Source organism: Salmo trutta, chromosome 37 (genome assembly GCF_901001165.1).
Source record: "Salmo trutta chromosome 37, fSalTru1.1, whole genome shotgun sequence".
Classification (NCBI taxonomy): Eukaryota; Metazoa; Chordata; class Actinopteri; order Salmoniformes; family Salmonidae; genus Salmo; species Salmo trutta.
Window position 1 is genome coordinate 29,345,553 of NC_042993.1, and position 20,228 is coordinate 29,365,780.

At 44.1% G+C, this 20,228-nt stretch overlaps 2 protein-coding genes across 2 annotated transcripts; one reads left to right on the forward strand and one right to left on the reverse strand.

Moving 5' to 3' along the window:
* Positions 1–6: 6 nt before the first annotated feature.
* Positions 7–11,569, forward strand: LOC115177286 (COP9 signalosome complex subunit 7a). The gene is made up of 8 exons (XM_029737923.1): positions 7–148; positions 1,536–1,658; positions 1,858–1,933; positions 2,946–3,034; positions 5,089–5,291; positions 5,654–5,759; positions 6,549–6,718; positions 10,966–11,569. The coding sequence occupies exons 2-8, from the start codon at positions 1,536–1,538 to the stop codon at positions 11,003–11,005; spliced, it is 807 nt and encodes a 268-aa protein (XP_029593783.1). The 5' UTR covers positions 7–148; the 3' UTR covers positions 11,006–11,569.
* Positions 11,570–13,510: 1,941 nt separating this feature from the next.
* LOC115177287 (PILR alpha-associated neural protein-like) lies at positions 13,511–19,611 on the reverse strand. The gene is made up of 6 exons (XM_029737924.1): positions 19,537–19,611; positions 19,245–19,303; positions 18,557–18,972; positions 17,874–17,952; positions 15,910–16,053; positions 13,511–15,033 (listed from the first exon to the last, which is right to left on the reverse strand). Exons 2-6 carry the CDS (start codon positions 19,253–19,255, stop codon positions 15,012–15,014), a joined length of 672 nt encoding a protein of 223 aa, XP_029593784.1. The 5' UTR covers positions 19,256–19,303; positions 19,537–19,611; the 3' UTR covers positions 13,511–15,011.
* Positions 19,612–20,228: the final 617 nt, after the last annotated feature.

Genomic DNA, 20,228 nt, shown 5'->3' on the forward strand with positions numbered 1-20,228 from the left:
CTTGTCAGTCAAGATAAACACTCCCCTCCTCCTTTTCACGTTTCGCCCAATGGGCAGTGATGTTCTCCTTTGTTGTCAAACGTGCACTGACGGCGGAACTGAGGGATTCGGGGGACAGGCTATCAACTTGAGTTAGCTTACCAATAAGGTAATTTGTTGCTTTTTTTCCTATGGACATATTTGTAAACTAGTTTTCAATAAAGGTAATCGCATGGTTACCCTTGCATCATTTAGCTACGTTAGAGTTGAGTCGGTAGACAACTGAAAAACAGGAAGAGGCCTAACGTTACCGCTTTACGGTCATGCCTCGAGCTGTAGTGGTAACGTTAGCAGCAGCTAGCATGACTCCTCATAGTCATACTGCTGTAGTAAGCTAGCTAGCTAGCTAGCGCCCATGTGCTAGTTTTGCTACAACAGTTCGTCAAACTTTAGAAATCTTTTTAGTTTGTGATTTTTTTGGGCCAGTTTTTAAATATCATTTCTCTACCACAAAGAGCTAGTGTACTAGCTCCCTTCTAGGCTAGCATGCAATCGGTTGTTCATGACTGTGACATTAAAAACAATACAGAAGACTGTGTGACGTTAGCTAGATAGCCAACGTTACTACTATTCAGAAAATCGGTCCCTGCCCTGGGACTCAGCATTGAATGAACTTGACTCAAAACACTCCACACTAAGGCCAAGTTTAGTAGGTCGAACGATGCAGATAGAATTGATCGGACATGATTCCTTATTTTACATGTCTGTCAATATTTTACACAACATTGTGCCCAAGCTAGCCTATAGTAGCCGACTAGTTGAGTTTAATAGGCTACCTAAATAGCTACGTTGTGAAGTAGTAGCTAAGTGTGCAAAGTCATGATTATCTTACAATGGCATGTAGTGTCCTAATGCCCAGCCTAGGAAGGTTACTACTACTACGTAGCTAGGCTATTTATAAGTAATGTTGTGTCTGCCTATTATTCTCACCAAATAGCACAGTATATGAAATACAAATAGGATAGATTTAAAATAATACATTCTCAGTGCTTTTAGTAGGGCCAATTTCATATTCAAATTAAGCAAGGCCTATTTAATTATGTAAAATAATAATCTGTGTCTGTGACTGGCTTTGACCAGAAGGGTGTTTTTCAAAGCACTTGCCTACATATCAGTTTATGAGAGGGAAAATTGAATTACTGACTTGGAGTCTTGCCACAAGGGCTATTTGTGTAATTGTTTTGGTTAGACAGAGCTACAGGCATACATTAACAAAGCATTCAAGTTGTCTTGCTATTAAAAAGAAGCTGATCAGCCTGTTAAATGTAAGATATGCTGTATTAACGGTTCATTCGAAGGTCGACCATTTTATTCAAGACAATTTTAAGTCTCTTCACTTTTTTCCTTTCCTCCCTCCCCTCTCTTCTACCATTATTTGTCCTTATTTCTCTTATCCTCATTTCGTCTTTCCACTGACTTCTGTTTGCCTTCTGTCTTTTTTTGCTCGTTCTCTCTCTTGCACACTTTCTCTCACTCTCTGTCTCTCTATCTCACAGATGGAGGTAGAGCAGCTCCTCTCTCTCTCAGGCCCGGCGTTGGCCCAGGCCATAAGTTCTCTGCTGGAGACACCAGGCCTCTACGTTTTCTCAGACATCCTTGAGCTGCCCAACGTCAGAGAGGTAACACACACACTCGCATGTAAGCACACATGCATGCACACACACACACACACACACACACACACACACACACACACACACACACAAACAAACAAGCACACAGTCACAGCCGTTCTCAAGGCACAGCTCTCACTGGAGGTGGTATAGCAAGAGACCCTAACAAGCCCCCCCCCACCTTCTTCTTCTACTCTACCCCAAGCTGGAGACAGGTCCGCACGCTCCAGTGTATCAGCTGCTCAACCTCTTCGCCTATGGAACCTACTGTGACTATAAAGGTACGACAGTGGCAGGCAGCGGTGCTGTGTGAATAAGTCATGTAGTGGCCCTGGAGCTGTTTTATTATTAGCAGTATTTCTCTCCCTGCTCGTCAGCCTTGTAGGCAAGGCAACTCATCAATGTTGTAGGTTGTCACAGCCCCCGATCATTTACAGAGTCAACCACAAGACTTTATTTCATCCTATACGAGGAGCCAAGTGACAATGTTTGGCACGGCAGAGGTTGCGTCCCCAATAACTTCTCCTTTCTCTAGAAGTGTGCACTTGTTCACTTTCCTTTGTGGATTTGGAATTAAATAACTGGTATATGGAAACTCCCGCTAGCATTCCTGGTGAAAAAAAAATGGGGTCCCCAGAACTTCTGGTGGAAGAAATGGGGTGCCCGCTGAAACAGTTGACTTATCACTGCTCTAGCCTGCCAACACCAATCCAATGCTTTTACATTTGTGGGAAATAGTGAACAAGTGCGCACTTTAGGAGGAAGGAGAGCTCATTGGGACTCAACCAGGGACAGACTTCTCTGACGTTTTGTTAGACATTCTTATTGGTTGTAAGTGGTTGCATTGTCATCAAACTGACAAATGAAATCCTGAATACCCTTTGAAATACCCGAATATGTAAAGGACTTGTCATTCTTTAGCAACACATTTAGTAACAAGACTTCATAAGAGACGAGCAATATGGAAGAGAGAAATACAAATCTTGTTATGTCAACACATACCGTATTCACTTTCATAGTGCTTTTTAAATTACAAAATGGAGCACAGAGGAAAAACTGTCAATACTCTTCTTTTTTTTAAAGCATCCACATTCGCAGGCGCACACACACACTCAAATGATTTTTCATTGTATTCCCTTGTGGAATTCAGCAGGCTGCAGAGGTTTCTGCCTGGACAGAGCCTGTACCCCTGTGTTTGTAAGGGTGTGTCCCTGTAATGACGTGTCCCTTTTCTGTTGCTCTCTCGCTGTCTGTTTCTTTTCCTTGTCTGTTTGTGGTATGTTATTCTTTCAGAGAGGGCAGCCTCTCTCCCAGAGTTGACCCCAGCCCAGAGGAACAAACTCCGTCACCTCTCCATCATCAGTCTGGCATCCAATCTCAAGGTAGATTACCACCCATTCATCTGGTTTTAAATTCCTTACCCTGCTCGCTTTAGTACGCTCAACAGGGGTCACTCACATTATAATGATAGAAATAGTTTAGAATGATATGTAATATAATGATAGCCATCATCCGTTTGCCATTTATTCTGAACGTAACACTCTCTGGATTTATCTTGTCTAGTTTATTTTGTTATTAAATGATTGCCGGTCAAATAATACTTTTGTGCAGTATTTCCATGGACTCTAATAGCCTACCTACAATGGTAGTCCTAACGATACTCAGCAAGCTTCAGTACCAAAAATAGCAAGTAATTTGCTCAACTTTGATTTTAATGATATGGTTATGAGACAACTTGCTTTGTAACTCTTGACACATGAACAAGATAAATGACTGTGTTGTGAAGGACTTTATTAAGAGCCTGTCTGTGATGTGGTTTAACTTTATTTATATCACATAGATGAGAATGATAGCGGCTGAGATTGAAATCATTATGAGATTCTGGCTAGATACTTTTAAGTATTCTGTCCTTTCTTCTTTGAGCTCTCTGTCTCTTTATGTATTTGCTGCTCTCTGTTGTCCATTCATCTAACTCTCATTTCGAGCCCATCCACATTTCATTTTTTTCCCTCCCTCTGCCGTCTCTCTTCCTACCTTGCTTTCACCCATATCTCATTCTCTCCACTCTCCCCAATAAATAATTGATTGATTCATTTCTCTCTTTCTCTATTACTCTCCCTTCTCCCTCCCTCCCCCATTTATCTCTGGTCTTTCTCTTCCCGTCTTGTTTTTTTATACTGTCATAGTATAAGTATGCCACATTGAACCTCTGTATGGGCACACCTTAACACAAAGATTCACCCATTCAAATGTTATATCGTTATACCTCTGCGCGATGTTCTGTTGATTCCCGGGGTCATTTCAGGTTTTCATGTGTATCTGAGTTATTGGCCGGCTGTATTTTTGTCTGCTTTAACGGCGAATAGCTTCGATGCACATGAAAACATGAAATGACCCCGGGAATCGACAGAATATCGCTCAGAGATGCACAAAAACATTCAAAATGGGTGAATCTGTCCATGAATTGCCTAATAAAGACTTGTTAAAGCCCCCATGCAGTCTTTGTAATTTTATTTTTAAATCATCACTCTATGTCTAATAAATCACTGTTTATTTTATGAAAATAACTACAAAATATATTTTTTATAATTTATTTCCCTGAGCCTCCTTTGGCCCTTGAAATGCTCAGTTTGATCGTGTGGGCGTTAGGAAACAAATTATAAGATATTTACATACACCGCCCTGATTGGCTGATAAGATGGTCTAGAGCCCACTCCCTTACCCAGATGAACAGTCATTGGTCTATATAATCATATCACATTGTGACATCATGATGTGGGCCAAAAAATACATCCCACCTGAACAGGCTGAAATTCCAAGCTTTTTTTTCAAACAGCTTTTACACAAAGGTCATTATCATAATTTTCACAATGTCAGCATTTCTGACGTCATAGTGTGGAAATATATAAATAAATAAAAGTTACATCCAATTTTTTTTCTTCAGCACTGCCCCTTTAAAACTCTAAACTCCCTTCTATCTCTGGTAGCTATTTTGATGTTATGGTTTTGTACATTTATGTTGACCCGCCCTCCCTTCCTCTACCCCTCTCTCTTATCTTTCCATTCCTCACTCTTACATCATCTCTTCTCTCTCCTCACTGAAGTAAAGAGCATCTCAAATTCACCATCTTTCTCTCTCCCTCTCTAGACCAGATAACTTCTGTTGACCCAACATAGAAGAATTTGACATTCTCTCTTGCCCCTCTCTCTGTCCCCACCACCCTTGCTCGACTCCCTCCTCACTAACGTCATAAAGAGCATCTAAAATTCAACATCTCTCTCTCTCTCTCTCTGTCTCTCTCTCTCTGTCTCTCTCTCTCTGTCTCTCTGTCTCTCTGTCTCTCTGTCTCTCTGTCTCTCTGTCTCTCTGTGCCTGTTCACTTCTATTGACCCAACGTAATAGAATTTGACATTCTCTGTCTCCCTCTTCCCCCAGTGCCTGCCCTACTCCCTGCTCCTGCAGCAGCTGGAGCTGAAGAACGTGCGGGAGCTGGAGGACCTGCTGATTGAGGCGGTCTACTGTGACATCATTCAGGGCAAGCTGGACCAGAGGAACCAGCAGGTGGAGGTGGACTGCAGCGTGGGCCGAGACCTGGGGCCCAACGAGCTGCCCAACATAGCCAACACACTGCAGGAGTGGTTAGTTAGTGATATGTGTGTGCGAAGAGCGGTGCTAGAAGTGCCTTTTCAGTTTACTTCATGAATTGAAATGGAATTGACTCGAACCCAGCTCTGTGTGTGTGTGTGTGTGTGTGTGTGTGTGTGTGTGTGTGTGTGTGTGTGTGTGTGTGTGACGAAGTTAGACTTTATTTATAGAACACATTTCTTACAGTGGATGCATAATAATGACCAATACGCTTTTTAAATGAGACAAATTAAAATAGTAAACAATAAAATAACAGTGGACATGATAGATGCAATAAATAAGATGTATAGAATGGGATAAAATAGATAGTATGATCATTCATATCAGTGTCTAAATAATTATCTCTCTCTCTCAGGTGTTCAGGGTGTGAGGCGGTCCTGTGTGGGATCGAGGAGCAGGTAACCAGAGCTAACCAATACAGAGAGAGCCAGCTGAAGGTCAAAGTTCAGGTGGAGACAGAGGTTAGTACCAGTAGCCACTTTTCTCTGGGTAGAGTCAAAGATGATCTATTATGTTGACAAGATAGTTGAGTGACACCTCTAACAATGGAAATACATGTCCTCAAAGATGGAAGGCAGGCAGGAGGAGGCGAGATCAGGTGGGTCCATTCTAGCTAATGAGAGGGCAGATGCGCGTATCAACAACAGGCACAACTCCGTTATAAAGTCGTTTTGCCACGTGCCAAAATGCCACGTGTATCCACTTACATCAGTGCATTCGTAACAACTTAGCAATTAAATGTTTTGTTGACCAAATTTGACACTCATTAACCTCAATACAAAAATTCCTCACTTTGTGGTCTTTATTTTCGAGGACAGGTTTTGGCTGGAGTAAACCCTCACGCTAGAGGTGAAGCCATAAGCAAAACGTATACTCATTACTCATTGACCTATTTCAGTGTCCAATTTAGAGCTCTGTCCAGTGTCTTTATTGAGGCTGTAGGCCACAGGTTGCTTTTCTGTCCTCTGAGTCAGTCTTCTCCAGCTTGAGGTAGAAGTTACTCTCTAACCTCTTATTATTAGAAATATTAACAGCACCTTAAGCTTTTCACACTACTGAGCCAAACCAGTGCCAAGCTGTATTGGGGCTGGCCTGATTACGCATCCACCATAGCTGCTGGAAAGGACCTTGTAAGAAGAAAATATCTAAGCCATCCCAGTACATTTCCAAGTCGGCCTTAGTTTGAATCAGGCACATCTGTTCTGTCCTAACTTCATTAGTTTACCTTTCCTTATCTTTCTCTCTCTCAGGTGTCAAACCTCCAGAAAACGCTAAAGGCCAGCTCCGCCTCACCGTCGTCCGGCCCCGCCGCCGCTGGAGCCGCATCCAATCAGGATGCAGACCAGCCGGCCGAGCCACGGGACCCCGCCTCCTCTCAGGAACCACGGCAACCGGGCAAGAAGAGTTCAAAGGTCAAAGGGTAAGTAAGGTGATATTCCTTAGGTCAATCCCATATTTTCATTGTTTTATTTATTTTATAGGTGCTACCATTTGATGTTGGTGAGCTATCCTCAGGGTCTTGTTCATTAGGGCAAGAAACAGAAACCATTTTTTTTTTAACATTTCGCATCAAACCCCAAAAATAAGTCCAGGTAATACCTGTTTCAGTCCAAGGTGCCTTCTGAGCATGACCTCGTCCTTCCAGGTTCACGGCAGGGTCACGACAGAGGTGTGGTTCAAGCCGAGGCAAGAAGAAACATTTGTGTGTTGCAAAAAATATTCCAATCGCTTCAGATGAATTCAAACGGCACGGAGTCGATTATGTAACCACTGCGTTACATGTCATTTCGCAGCGTCTTCAACTCGAACACAGTAATATTTTGGTTGTTTTAACAACAAACATCAATTTAAATGCCAGCTGCCAGTGGAAGTTGGAATAGTGACTGTGTGTGTGTGTGTCTGCATAGCGTATCTTCATTAGCCAGAGAGGCTGTGCTTTGTAGCGGTACTCACAGCGCTACCTGGGGCCCTCTCTCTCTTCTGGGCCAATTACAACACTAATTCATCATCTGTCCTGGATTTTTTTTAAATGTCACTGAAGTGAATTTTTAGAAAAAGCTTCAGGTGCTAAAAGGAAATGTTTATTTATTTTTTATTACATGACAGGATGAGTTTTTCTGTTCCAGTTAAAAGAGTCATTATAATTCACTTACTGGGTGACAGTAAGTGGTAAGAGAGTAGTACAGTAATATAGTCATTCGTTTGCCAACATTGTAATCGAAACATCCCTGCAATAATATGTGACATAATGAGTTGGACCAAAGGTGACAAAGGCCATCATAAACAGACCTGGTTCATAACTGTGTTGTGTTACAACTATCGTAAAACTTGAACTAAAACAGTCAGGAACTTATCTGCTTGATTTGGGAAATTGCCCAGGGATATCATAAGGTGAATGCACCAATTTGTAAGTTGCTCTGGATAAGAGCGTCTGCTAAATGACGTAAATGTAAGTCGGAAGTTTACACAAACTTAGGTTGGAGTCATTAAAAATCGTTTTTCAACCACTCCACAAATTTCTTGTTAACAAACTATAGTTTTGGCAAGTCGGTTAGGACATCTTCTTTGTACATGACACAAGTAATTTTCCCAACAATTGTTTACAGACAGATTATTTCACTTATAATTCAGTGTATCACATTTCCAGTGGGTCAGAAGTTTACATACACTAAGTTGACTGTGCCTTTAAACAGCTTGGAAAATTCCAGAAAAGGATGTCATGGCTTTAGAAGCTTCTGATAGGCTAATTGACATCATTTGAGTCAATTGGAGGTGTACCTGTGGATGTATTTCAAGGCCTACCTTCGAACTCAGTGCCTCTGCTTGACATCATGGGAAAATCAAAAGAAATCAGCCATGACCTCAGAAAACAAATTGTAGACCTCCACAAGTCTGGTTCATCCTTGGGAGCAATTTCCAAATGCCTGAAGGTACCACGTTCATCTGTACAAACAATAGTACGCAAGTATAAAAACCATGGGACCACGCAGCCGTCATACCGCTCAGGAAGGAGACGCGTTCTGTCTCCTAGAGATGAACGTACTTTGGTGCAAAAAGTGCAAATCAATCCCAGAACACCAGCAAATTACCTTGTGAAGACGCTGGAGGAAACAGGTACAAAAGTATCAATCTCCACAGTAAAACGAGTCCTATATTGACATAACCTGAAAGGCCGCTCAACAAGGAAGAAGCCACTTCTCCAAAACCACCATAAAAAGGCCAGACTACGGTTTGCAACTGCACATGGGGACAAAGATCGTACTTTTTGGAGAAATGTCCCCTGGTCTGATGAAACAAAAATAGAACAGTTTGACCATAATGACCATTGTTATGTTTGGAGGAAAAAGGGGGAGGCTTGCAAGCCGAAGAACACCATCCAACCGTGAAGCACAGGGGTGGAAGCATCATGTTGTGGGGATGCTTTGCTGCCGGAGGGACTGGTGCACTTCACAAAATAGAGTGTATCATGAGGAAGGAAAATTGTGTGGATATATTGAAGCAACATCTCAAGACATCAGTCAGGAAGTTAAAGATTGGTTGCAAATGGGTCTTCCAAATGGACAATGACCCCAAGCATACTTCCAAAGTTGTGTCAAAATGGCTTAAGGAAAACGAAGTCAAGGAATTGGAGTGGCCATCACAAAGCCCTGACCTCAATCCTGTAGACAATTTGTGGGCAGAACTGAAAAAGCGTGTGTGAGCAAGGAGGCCTACAAACCTGACTCAGTTACACCAGCTCTGTCAGGGGGAATGGGCCAAAATTCACCCAACTTATTGTGGGAAGCTTGTGGAAGGCTACCCGAAACGTTTGACCCAAGTTAAACAATTTAAAGGCAATGCTACCAAATACTAATTGAGTGTATGTAAACTTCTGACACACTGGGAATGTGATGAAAGATATAAAAGCTGAAATAAATTCTTCTCTCTACTATTATTCTGACATTTCACATTTCTTAAAATTAAAGTGGTGATCCTAACTGACCTAAGACAGGGAATTTTTACTAGGATAAAATGTCAGGAATTGTGAAAAAAATGAGTTTACATACACCTTAGCCAAATACATTTAAACTTCCCGACTTCAACTGTATACTCCAAAGCAGGATCAATGAGCTTTTTCCCCCCAGAATATTTAACTAATTTATCCAGCGCCCTATACTACGAATCTGGTTTGAGGAATTAGCGAGGTAACTTTGGTCAACTCTGACTTCAACTCGGGATAACCGGTGACATGAATGTAGCTGTATTTCTATAGCCAAGAATCCTTCAGAACTAACCTGCTCTGGGGCAGACTAACTCCTTTTATTTTAATATATTGTCTGAGCTGCGAGTTAAGGACCAATGAAATCACATTGCGTCGTCATCCCCTTCATTTGCAGAAGACGACTGATTTAAAATATTTTATTAATCAATTTTTTGGTGTACATTTTTTTTAAATTTGAAGATACCTATCACAGTACACATTTATTAATGACAGAATGCATTTGAAACTTCACGCACAATACATTTTTTTTTTGACTTAATGAAAATATGTTACCGATAATAGTGGGTAAAAGGCGCTTGTTGTTTGATAAGCACACCAAAGACGGCATTACGATACGTAATAAAAGAAAGACGGCACTTCTAACAGCCTATTCCCCCACCATAGCCTGCTACATTTGCAAGATAACTCTTTCCATTCTGATTTCGACACAAATGAAAATGTGGCACTGACTAGCCCATGGATTGATGTTTCAGCGTTGTCTTAGTAAAGAGTTCGCCGTTCGACATGAACAAGCTCAGCTCGAGTAAGCGGCGGGTGCGCGATCAATATCCACCTTGCACCTTCGTAACATGGATAAAGCCTGAGCTGCAATGGGAAGCTAACTGAAGCTGACTGGCTTTATAAAACCCGGAGTAGATCTAGCTTGCATCGTAGTATACCCCATGTGTACAGGATGCGAACAGGTGACTGACGTTTCGACGTCAAGCTGACGTCATCCTCATACCCCTCTTCTGTTTATTGAAGACAGGCGTGTATTGGAGATGAGCCTTTAAATGCCGTTTGAAGTGGGGACTGTGGACATGCGCTAGCTGTTACATAATATCCTGATCTGCTCCGACCTGTAGATTTTATTCAGACAGCGTGAAATGAGTGGGGAGACGGGGAGATGAAGATTAACGGTGGGGTCGGGATTCATACCCACGTTGGGTTGGCGTATGTGTTCTGCAGGCCGTGGTCTTACACACTAGACTAGCCACAGGCATGCATGTATTTGTAAAAAAAAAAAATGATTTTGTGATTTAGGGGACTTTTTTCCCCCCACTGACATGTAGGGATCAATCATGTAAAGTATTGTTTCTCAAACTCGGTCCTTGGGACCCCCCAAGGGGTACATGTTTTAGTTTTTTTGCACTAGCATTACACAGCTGATTCAAATAATCAACGCTTACTGATGAGTTTGGGAAAACACTGATCTAGCGCGAGGTGCAGTGTGCGAAATTACCCTCGGAGCAGAGCGGCAATCTGCCGTCGTGAAATTACACTGTGACACCCGCTTGTGTCTGTTAGACACCGGCGTTTATTGGCTACAATGTGAAGCGATACCCGGCCTTTATAAGAAACGGCCGCTTGTCAGGGACGTCATCTTAGGGTAATGTAATGACTGTTGTCTGTTTTTTTTGTCTCAGGCTCCGTGGAAGTGGGAAGATCTGGTCCAAGTCCAACTGAAGGCAGAGAGACCCCGGAACACCCCCGCTGATCCACTGTCAGATGGACGGACTGACACACAGGTTGACAGACACACAGACCCACACAGACTCATAGACCGATAACGTGACCAATGCACAGACAGACACTAAGATTTACACACACGTTCACACATTCATGCACGCACGGAAACACACACACATATATACAGACACTGAGTCCAGACACACTTGCAGTGAGTGACAAAATTGACGCCCATTCTGATTTGATAGGTGTGTACACACAACCAGACAGACGGACTATCTGCACTGTGTATATACACAGACCCAAACCCATTCTAACATGTACACAGAGAGAGAGACAGACAGAGAATAATCTGCTCTGGGAAGAGCTTTGCTGCTGTCTGTTTTATCAGGAGAAGCAGAGCCACAGGCAGTGAAACTGAATGTGTGTATTTGATGTGTGTATTCTATTGTCTTACACTTTTTGTTTGTTTGTATATTTTTTCTGCTGAGGATTGAGTTGAAACGTATAAAATCAGGATATGAATTGTTGGTAATAAATTGAACCCCCTCTATTCATTTAGTATCTGTCTGTGTTACTGTTTTTTTGTGCATGCTTTAAAGTGCATCTGGAGGTTGCATCATTAGCTAAATGTTAACTCACAGAAGGGGGGTATCTGTGTTAGGTCAGACCCTTAATTAGGTTATCCCCAAAGAGACTAATATATTAGAGCGCTGGAACTACCCCTGTGATCAGTTGGCTTGGTTACACACACCTCATTTTCCCTGTCACATACACGCATCAGAGAGATACACACAGGGCGTTCATATTTGATATTGCTATATTTTGCCGAAAGCTTCTATTTCACCGTCAAAATTGCCTGTCGGAATTGTCTGCCCCCCCCCCCCATCACACGCTCCACATTTAATTTTTCACATTCATCCTGTCCGTGTCTCTTTCTCGCTCGCTCTCTTTCGTTCTCTCTCCTCAGCCTCCCTCTGTTTTCTCTAAAAACGCTCTCTCCCTATCCTGCATGACGTTAATGGTAGCTATTAACTCCCATGGCACCCACAGAGAGAGAGAAGGGGGATGGAGAGACAGGGAAATGATCCTATTCCGTTAACCCCATTTCCTCCCTCTTCCCAACTTTCTTTCTCCCCCTTTCCGTCGCTCTCTCGTTCTCCCCCTCTATAAATAGCTGTGTTAATTTCAGTCAGTGTGATTGAGCTTTGCTGTTTCACAGTTTGCTCGGTTCCTACCAGATGGGAGCTGTGAATTCTAGTGGCTGTACACCTAGGTGTCGCAGCGGTCTAAGACACTGCATCTCAGTGCAAGAGGAGTCACTGCAGTCCCTGGTTTGAATCCAGGCTGCATCACATCCGGCCGTGATTGGGAGTCCCATAGGGCGGTGCACAACTGGCCCAGTGTTGTCTGGGTTTGGCCGGGGTTAGGTCGTCATTGTAAATAAGAATTTGTTCTTAACTGACTTGCCTAGTTAACTGACTTGCCTAGTTTTTTATGAAATAAAAGTGTGTTTATGTGCGCTTGGCTGTGAGAGGGATACTGTGTGTGTGTGCGTAAAACTTCAGATGTGACTTTTCATGTGTATACATAACTGTGTGTCCTTCCTTAAACACAGAGACTATGGAGTACTACAGGGTCAGCTGGTTGGACTCATAATCAACCAGCAGTTAACTTTGGAATGGACTTCAGCCATTCAATTACTTTGATTGGTCATTAAAATGCTCAGAGGAAATGAAAAAGGAACAGCAGACACTGTCCATCTCTGTCTGGTCTCTCTCACGCCGCAGCTTCTAATACTTCCAGGAAATGTAGGATTTTCTATGGGTACGTCTCAAAAGTGTAAAGTGGCTTGCTCTCCTGTGTCTTATTACAGAGATGAAAACACATTCAAGTTTAGGATGGTGTAGTGTGGCCCTGACAAGCATCACCTAACCTAGGATCAAATTTAGAAGAAGAGAGATGATGTCATAATCAGGAAGTATAACTCCACCAGTGCCATATATTTATATTTCAATACATGGCTCTGATATCTAAATATATGGCTCTGATCTGCCGTAGAAGCCAAATAGAACTTGAAGTTAATGGCGTTGAATGACACAATTAGAACACATGGCTCTCGTGTATTTCCTGGTCTCTTTTCCCCTTCTCCTAAAGTTTAGTACAGATGCTAGGTTGGAGATAAAGGTTAAGACAAAAGAATTCTAATATTCCGTATATGTCTTTGCATAAATGAGGAAGGGTTCTAAACGAAGGGATCAGGGATGCTAGTTAGCAACAGCACTGGTCCCATGAATCTGTTTGATTGTTCATAAGTCTCCTCATGGAATTATTAGGTTGTCGTAACCTGGGTATCTCCAACCTAGGACAGATGAAGGAAAGGAGGCAACTCAGGACAGTTGAGATTCATCCACTGTTCTCCTGTAAGGCTGGCCCTCGCGCATTGTCAATTCTATCTTGTCCCAAAGCCACTGGCTAATAAAGTCCAGTCGGATACAGTGCTAAAACACCAGTGTTGAGTTTTTATTGTTGTTCCATCGTACAGTGGAGCCACACGTCTACAGGAATGCTACTGAGAACCAAGAAACACTAGACTGCAGAAGGACACGAGTCACGTATGACGTCACAACACTATGTGTAGTGGAAGTCCAGTGGGTAATTGCTCAAAGCTGGTGGTCGAGTTGGACAGGTACATTGCCGTAAGATCCTACAGTAAACACTAGTGTAAGCCTTGAAGTCGGAGCAGAAACAACAGATGATGGTAAAATGACTCATTCATTCTGGACTGTATCATTTATACCCATTATGTTTACCTGACACCACCATTGATTGTACCACATGTGTCGTTTGATTGTACTGATTGCAATATATGCAAACATGTATTGTACATTGTTTGCACCACTATTTTCATATACAACAAGGATAACGTTCCCCCAAATTCCCTGGTTTTCCAGAAATCCCAGTTGGAAAATTCCTGTATTTCCTTCCCTCCGAATTCCAGGAATCTTCCAACCCGGGATTTCTGGAAAACCTGGGAATTTGGGGAAAATGATAGAATTTCACAACCCTATATAGAGCAGTAATATATAAACCCTGCTCATCCCCATGCTCCAGAGACAAGATAACAGACTCACAAATGCACAACAGAGAGAGGCGGCAAAGAAGCAAGAAAATTAAAGGAAGAAACGAAGAATACAGTTTAGGGAATAAAAACACCCAGAAAACACATTGCGAATGTGGAAACTGCAGTGGACCTATTTGCATTCCAAGCTTCCAAGCGGGAGTAAACAGCGATTTTTGGACCGTGTCGTGTTAAGTACATTGGCGGCTGGCGACAACATCGCCAACCAGCTTTGTGAAATAACCCCTTCAGTCCTAGGAAACAGGGATTGTTTTAACCCTTCACCAGCTAGCTGAACACCTATATTTCACTTTCAGATAACACACATATTTCACTTTCAACTAAGTTTCAATAACCAAGTCCACTATTTCATCATAGTTCAAAGTTCAGCTACGCAAGATAGCTGTATGAAATATTCCAAATAGCCTCATATAGCTATGCGGTTTTGGCACCGGCGGGACTAAAACGTTCTATTGATATCTAACACTGTTTGCTTGTGAATTAGTCAAAGCAGATAAAGTGGAGGGACCTGTACGTGTGTTGCTGCTACAGCCTGGGGCAGCACAGACAGCGGAATATAAAACAGAGCGCAAGGTTTGCTCAGCCTACAGTGACACAGAGCCATAGAAAAGTGGAGAAAAGAGGCGCAGGAGGATGGCAGCAGGAAGGAAGGGATGAGATTGGGCTTTTCTCCTTCGGGAGGAAGGGATGGAGGGAAAAAGAGGTGTTTGCCATGGCTGGATACCTGGTTTCCTGATTTTCATTTTCACAGTCAAAGATAAATAGAAGGCCACGGTGGGCCACGGTGGGCACACCCTCTGGCGGTGTTGATGTTCTCCGTCGCGTCCCGTGGGAATGTGTATCAAATCGAGAACGTTCGCCTTAGAGGTTCACCACGGGGATCCTGACGGAGAGAGAGAGAGAGAGAGAGATGATATCGTATGTGTCGAACTAGAAGAAGGGGAATAGAGAAAGAGAGAGAGCAAGATGAGAATATATATGCCGAACTAGAAGAAGGGGAATAGAGAGCGAGAGGGCAGAGGAAAAGGGTTAAGGGACAGGAGAAGGGTAGAACTGGAAAAGGGGAGGAGGAGAGGGAAAAGAGAACAGAATGCGCTATTAGTATTATATAACACTAGAGTAGGGAGAATTTGGAGTAGGTGAAAGAAAAGTATGAAAACGAGAGTAGGGGAAAAAAAGAGAGAGAAGTAGAACTGGAGCAGGGTGGGGGGAGAAAGAGGAAGGGAGGGGATAGAAAGGACGAGAAGGAGAGGAGAAACGAGGAGTCCAATTATCCTGATTGAAATTAACTTTAAATCCCCGGCTATAAAAGCATAATTTCATGGATTGTGCGCTCACTGCTTCCAGAGCTGTGTGACTCATAGGAGAGGAAGTTCTAAAACACACATACATCTCACATCCCTAACACTTCAGGCCTGTGTACTCCACAGAGACTAACACTATCGCCTAATTATGCACATATACCATTATTATGCTCGTACACCATACAGGGAGAGGCACCAAGCACTCCTTGACACATCATCCACTCACTGACAAACAAGCGCGCACACGCACCCACGCACGCACGCACGCACGCACGCACGCACGCACGCACGCACGCACGCACGCACGCACACACACACACACACACACACACACACACACACACACACACACACACACACACACACACACAAATCAATGTACTAACAACTCCACACAAATACACACACAAACACTCTCCCTCTCTCTCCAGCGAGCTGGTGAGGCGACTCATTACCTCTCCCTGTCGGTAAAGGAGGGAGTGCCGTGCAGCGTCTGCCGGTTGTCCTCCAGAGCCAGGGAACGAGGGAGGGCGAGAGAGAGAGGGGGGGCCACGCCACGGGAAAGTGGGGGTGGGTGCTGGGAACAGCTGCGGTCGTAACTGGCAGAGAGAGAGAGAGAGACGGAGGGCGAGGCTGAGTGAGAGGAGAAGAGGGAATGACAGAGCCATTTAGCAGCGGCGAACACATTACACCGCCTCTGAGAGAGAGTTAATGCACTCATTTGACTCGTTAAAGCACTATCAGACGAGAGGGAGAAGAGGAGAGAGGTTGCGAGAAAGGGAGGGCGGTTAAGAAAGAGTGTGGTGGTCAAGGTTGAAATAGCGGGTTGAGAGAGAGAGAGAGAGAGAGAGCGAAAGAGGGTAAAGAGGTGAAGGAAACAGAGGGTGTGAGAGAGAGGGTAAAGAGAAAGGGGGATAGGGGGGAAATGAAAAGAGAGAAAGAGGGAGAGATGAAACGAGAGAGCAAGAGGAAGGGGATACAGGGCTGATGTGGGGAAACATTATTCCAATTACGTGTATGAGTTATGATGATGTTGGCACAGTGAGAGTCACAGGTAACAGCTCTTCAGAGCACTCACACACAACAAAGCCTTTTTCACAGTCACACTGTAGATCACAGACACGCAGTTCCAGTCAGGCAAACTATCCACATATGCATGTATACGCGCACGCTCGCACACACGTCTCTCCTCTATTCAATCCCCCACTTTTACCCGTCAAACACCTATTGAATTCCCACTGTAACCTTCCCTCCATTCCTCACCACAATTTACCCCATAGGTATATTTACAGTCATAGTGAAACGGCAACATAAGCCCACACATACACAACACAGAGAGAGATACTGCTGCTCCAATTAAGCACTCCAACAACACTTGTTTCCAGCACACACACTGTAAAGCCAGCACACACACTTTCAACCAGCCTACAGTGGAGGTTAATTAAGTTAGCTAAACACAGAAACACTTAGAGCAGGTTTCAGAGAGAGAGAGGGCGAGAGAGAGAGAGAGAGACAGAGAGAGAGAGATAGCGGGAGAGAGAAAGAAATAAAAGAGAGAGTGAGAGGGAGATGGGGCTTATCGTGTATCGGCATACAGTGAGCAGAGGGATTATTTGGGGATCTGGAGCTGGCCCGGGCAGCGCTGGGAGTGATAGGTGACTGGCGAAGAAGATAAGAATGCTATGTGACGATCAAGGATCAACCAGAACCCAGTATTACTGAAAGGCGATGAAGCTAAATTAAAGGATGAGGAATGGGGTTGAGAAAGAGAGAGAGAAAGAGAACGAGAGAGAAAGAGAGAGGGGGGGGGTTGAAAAGAGAGAGGGGAGACAGGAACGAGGGAGAGAAATTAAGAGTGACAGAAGGTAAGACAAATAGAGCAGGGGAAAGAGACAAAAAGAGGGCAAGACAGAGAAAGAGATTGAGAGACCAACGGGAGAACAGGAGGAGTGAAATAGTGAGAGAGCAGGTGGAAAGAAGAGACCTCCATTGTCAAATAACTGAAGCGATTAGCACGAGCGCTGCTCTACATTCCAGAGAATACAGTTTTCATTTCATGTTAGAGTTTGCACAACACACGCCCAGCTGATTGTATAGGTGAACGGTACATCAAATATCATATGAAAACAAAATAGAAAACCCTCAAACTGTTTAGATGCTACCGGCATGTAGCAACAGAGCGGCGTGGATATCAAGACCTCAAGTGATTGAAATTGCGCCACCTTAAACCTCTGAAAGCCTTTAAACATTGGGAAGGTATTTTCATCCGCTATCTAGATCCGACTTTTACCGTTCCCGCGTTCAAACGAATGACACCGTCGAAGTTCCCTGATGTACATCAAAAAATATGTATCAGAGAAGGTGTAGAAAGAGAAAGAAAGGAGGTGGGCGGACGGGGGAAAGAGAGAGGGAATCTTACCAGAGTTTGACTGTTATGATGACAGCAGTCAGGATGAGCAGAGAGGAGATGGTCACTGTGACGTAGAACTGAGGGTCCACTGGAGGACACACACACACAGAGGAGTTACCTTTCACATGGTTGGAAATCAGAACAATAGAAGGAACAATCAAATCAGCACAACAGAAGAAAACCAGGGTCATGTGCATTAGAGCATGCAACGGAGAACGCTTTGAAATGTTTTGCAACCGAAAACAAAAATTAGCGTTTCTTATTGGACAAGTTCAGGTAGACCGTCCCTGTTTCAGTCATTTTTCTTCCGTTTGGTGCCTTATGAATATAACCCAGGTCAACTGCAATGATGTAAGAAAAAAACACAACTCTGCTTTTAAAGAGTTACCATACTGTCAGTAAAGCAACTCAAAAGAGAATGAGCCGATGAAGTCATCCATTCCATCGCTTGGTGTGTGATGTCACCCATTTCCTTTTTGTGTGTTTTTGTGAGTTCAGAAAACTCTATTAAGCATTCTCCATCACCAAAACGCAGCCATCCATTCACACAAAGACAGCCCAGCGGGAATTGAAGCTACTCCCTGATGCCCCCAGAGTTCTTCTGATGTCTTTATTCCAAAACACTCTGTTCTCATGCCCACCAACACAAATCCTTTCTTTCTTTAATATTTTCTGATTTCTACGGTGCCCACCTTCCTCAGGCTCTCTCTCCTCTGCCTCACTTCCTCCATCCTCCACTCCCTCTGCGTCCGGGGCCTCCAGCAGGTCCAAGGGCTCCTGGGGTAAAGCGCTGCCCGGTGCACTCTGATGATGCGGCCAGGCCTCGGCGGTTGTCGTGGGGACTTCATGGCCATGGTGGTGCAGGTCTGCTTCCTGGCTGGACAGGATGTGATGCGTCTCGTCCTCCAGGGCTAGTGTGGGGCCCCAGTCCACGGACCAAATAGGGGTGGGTGTGACCTGTCCTGGGACAGACAGCTGGGCCGAGAGGGCCTCCACCTTCCCCTCGCCCTCGTCGTCACGGTTACAGGTAGAGGGTCGCGTCACCGCGGCAACCATGAGGAAGAAAAGGCAGTGGAGGGTGGTCAGTCGTTTGACAGGAGAGATGGAGCTGAGAAAGAGAAAGAGAGAGAGAGAGAGAGAGAAGGAAGGAAGGAAGGAAGGAAGGAGAGAGAGAGAGAAAAGAAGAGAGACGGTGGCAGAAGTAAAGAGAAGCAGAAAGAGGTGGGAGAGAAAAGGAGTGAGAAAGAAAGAGAATTAGAGCACGATTAACATTACAAATGCATTGTCCACTGTCTAACTGGACTCCTCATGCAACATTCATACAACCAGAGGGTCTGACTCTGTGTCTGTCTTAACATCCGCTCACTCTCTCCATCTTACCATCTCTCCATCGCTTCGTTCTGTTCACTGAGCCCCCAATCCTCCGATCATCTCTCTCTCTGGGAGGAAAGAAAAAAAAGAAGAGAGGAAGGAAGAGAGAGAGAGAGAGAGAGAGAGAGAGAGAGAGAGAGAGAGAGAGAGAGAGAGAGAGAGAGAGAGAGAGAGAGAGAGAGAGAGAGAGAGAGAGGGAGGGGGGTGGGTGGGTGGGTGGGTGGGTTCACTTCTCTTCTGACACTGACTGTTATTGAAATCGTAAACAGACACTCATAGGCGGCAGTACAGGAATACTCACACATCTCTCTCTCTCTCTCAGTCCTGGCTGTCCAAAATGAGCGCTTAATTATGCCACATGCTAATACAGTTGGCACATCAGACTTGCACGCACACACCTGTGCACAAAACATTCCTCATAGGCACGCATGTAGCCAACATCCCAAAGCTGCTACTTTTAGCTCGAGAAAGATTGACTTCATATTTACTACCACTGTCACTCAGTCAAACACAGACAGGAACACACGCTCTATCGCTCTATCGCTCTCTCTCACACACACACACACACACACACACACACACACACACACACACACACACACACACACACACACACACACACACACACACACACACACACACACACACACACACACACACACACACACACACACACACACACACACACACACACACACACACACCAGAAGACAACTTACTGTCACACCAGCACGCACACCACATTCACTCAGACAGATACCAGTTAACATGCCTACCTCTGGCTGAAGAGAGAGGGAATGACCGAGACAGTGAGAAAGGGGGAGATATAGAGAGCGAGTAGGAAAAGGCATTGGTTGCCTTAGCGACAGAGACATGTAGAGTCAGAGAGAGAGAGAGTGGAGGAGGACGGAGGGAGGGAGACTGGAGGAAAGAGATTGAAATGCTTATTTCAACTCGTTCAATTAAATGGACAGCAAAAAAAAGAGATGAAAT

Bases quoted from the DNA above. Each gene is read 5' to 3' on its own strand.
- LOC115177286 (XM_029737923.1), top strand. From the start codon at position 1,536: ATGGAGGTAGAGCAGCTCCTCTCTCTCTCAGGCCCGGCGTTGGCCCAG. The intron at 1,659-1,857 runs GTAACACACACA...CTCTACCCCAAG, and splicing joins AGCTGCCCAACGTCAGAGAG to CTGGAGACAGGTCCGCACGC. The intron at 5,292-5,653 runs GTTAGTTAGTGA...TCTCTCTCTCAG, and splicing joins GCCAACACACTGCAGGAGTG to GTGTTCAGGGTGTGAGGCGG.
- LOC115177287 (XM_029737924.1), bottom strand. The intron at 17,953-18,556 runs GTGGGCACCGTA...TGTGTCCTCCAG, and splicing joins GGAGAGAGAGCCTGAGGAAG to TGGACCCTCAGTTCTACGTC. The intron at 15,034-15,909 runs GTAATGAGTCGC...TCTCTCCGTCAG, and splicing joins TCCTTTACCGACAGGGAGAG to GATCCCCGTGGTGAACCTCT.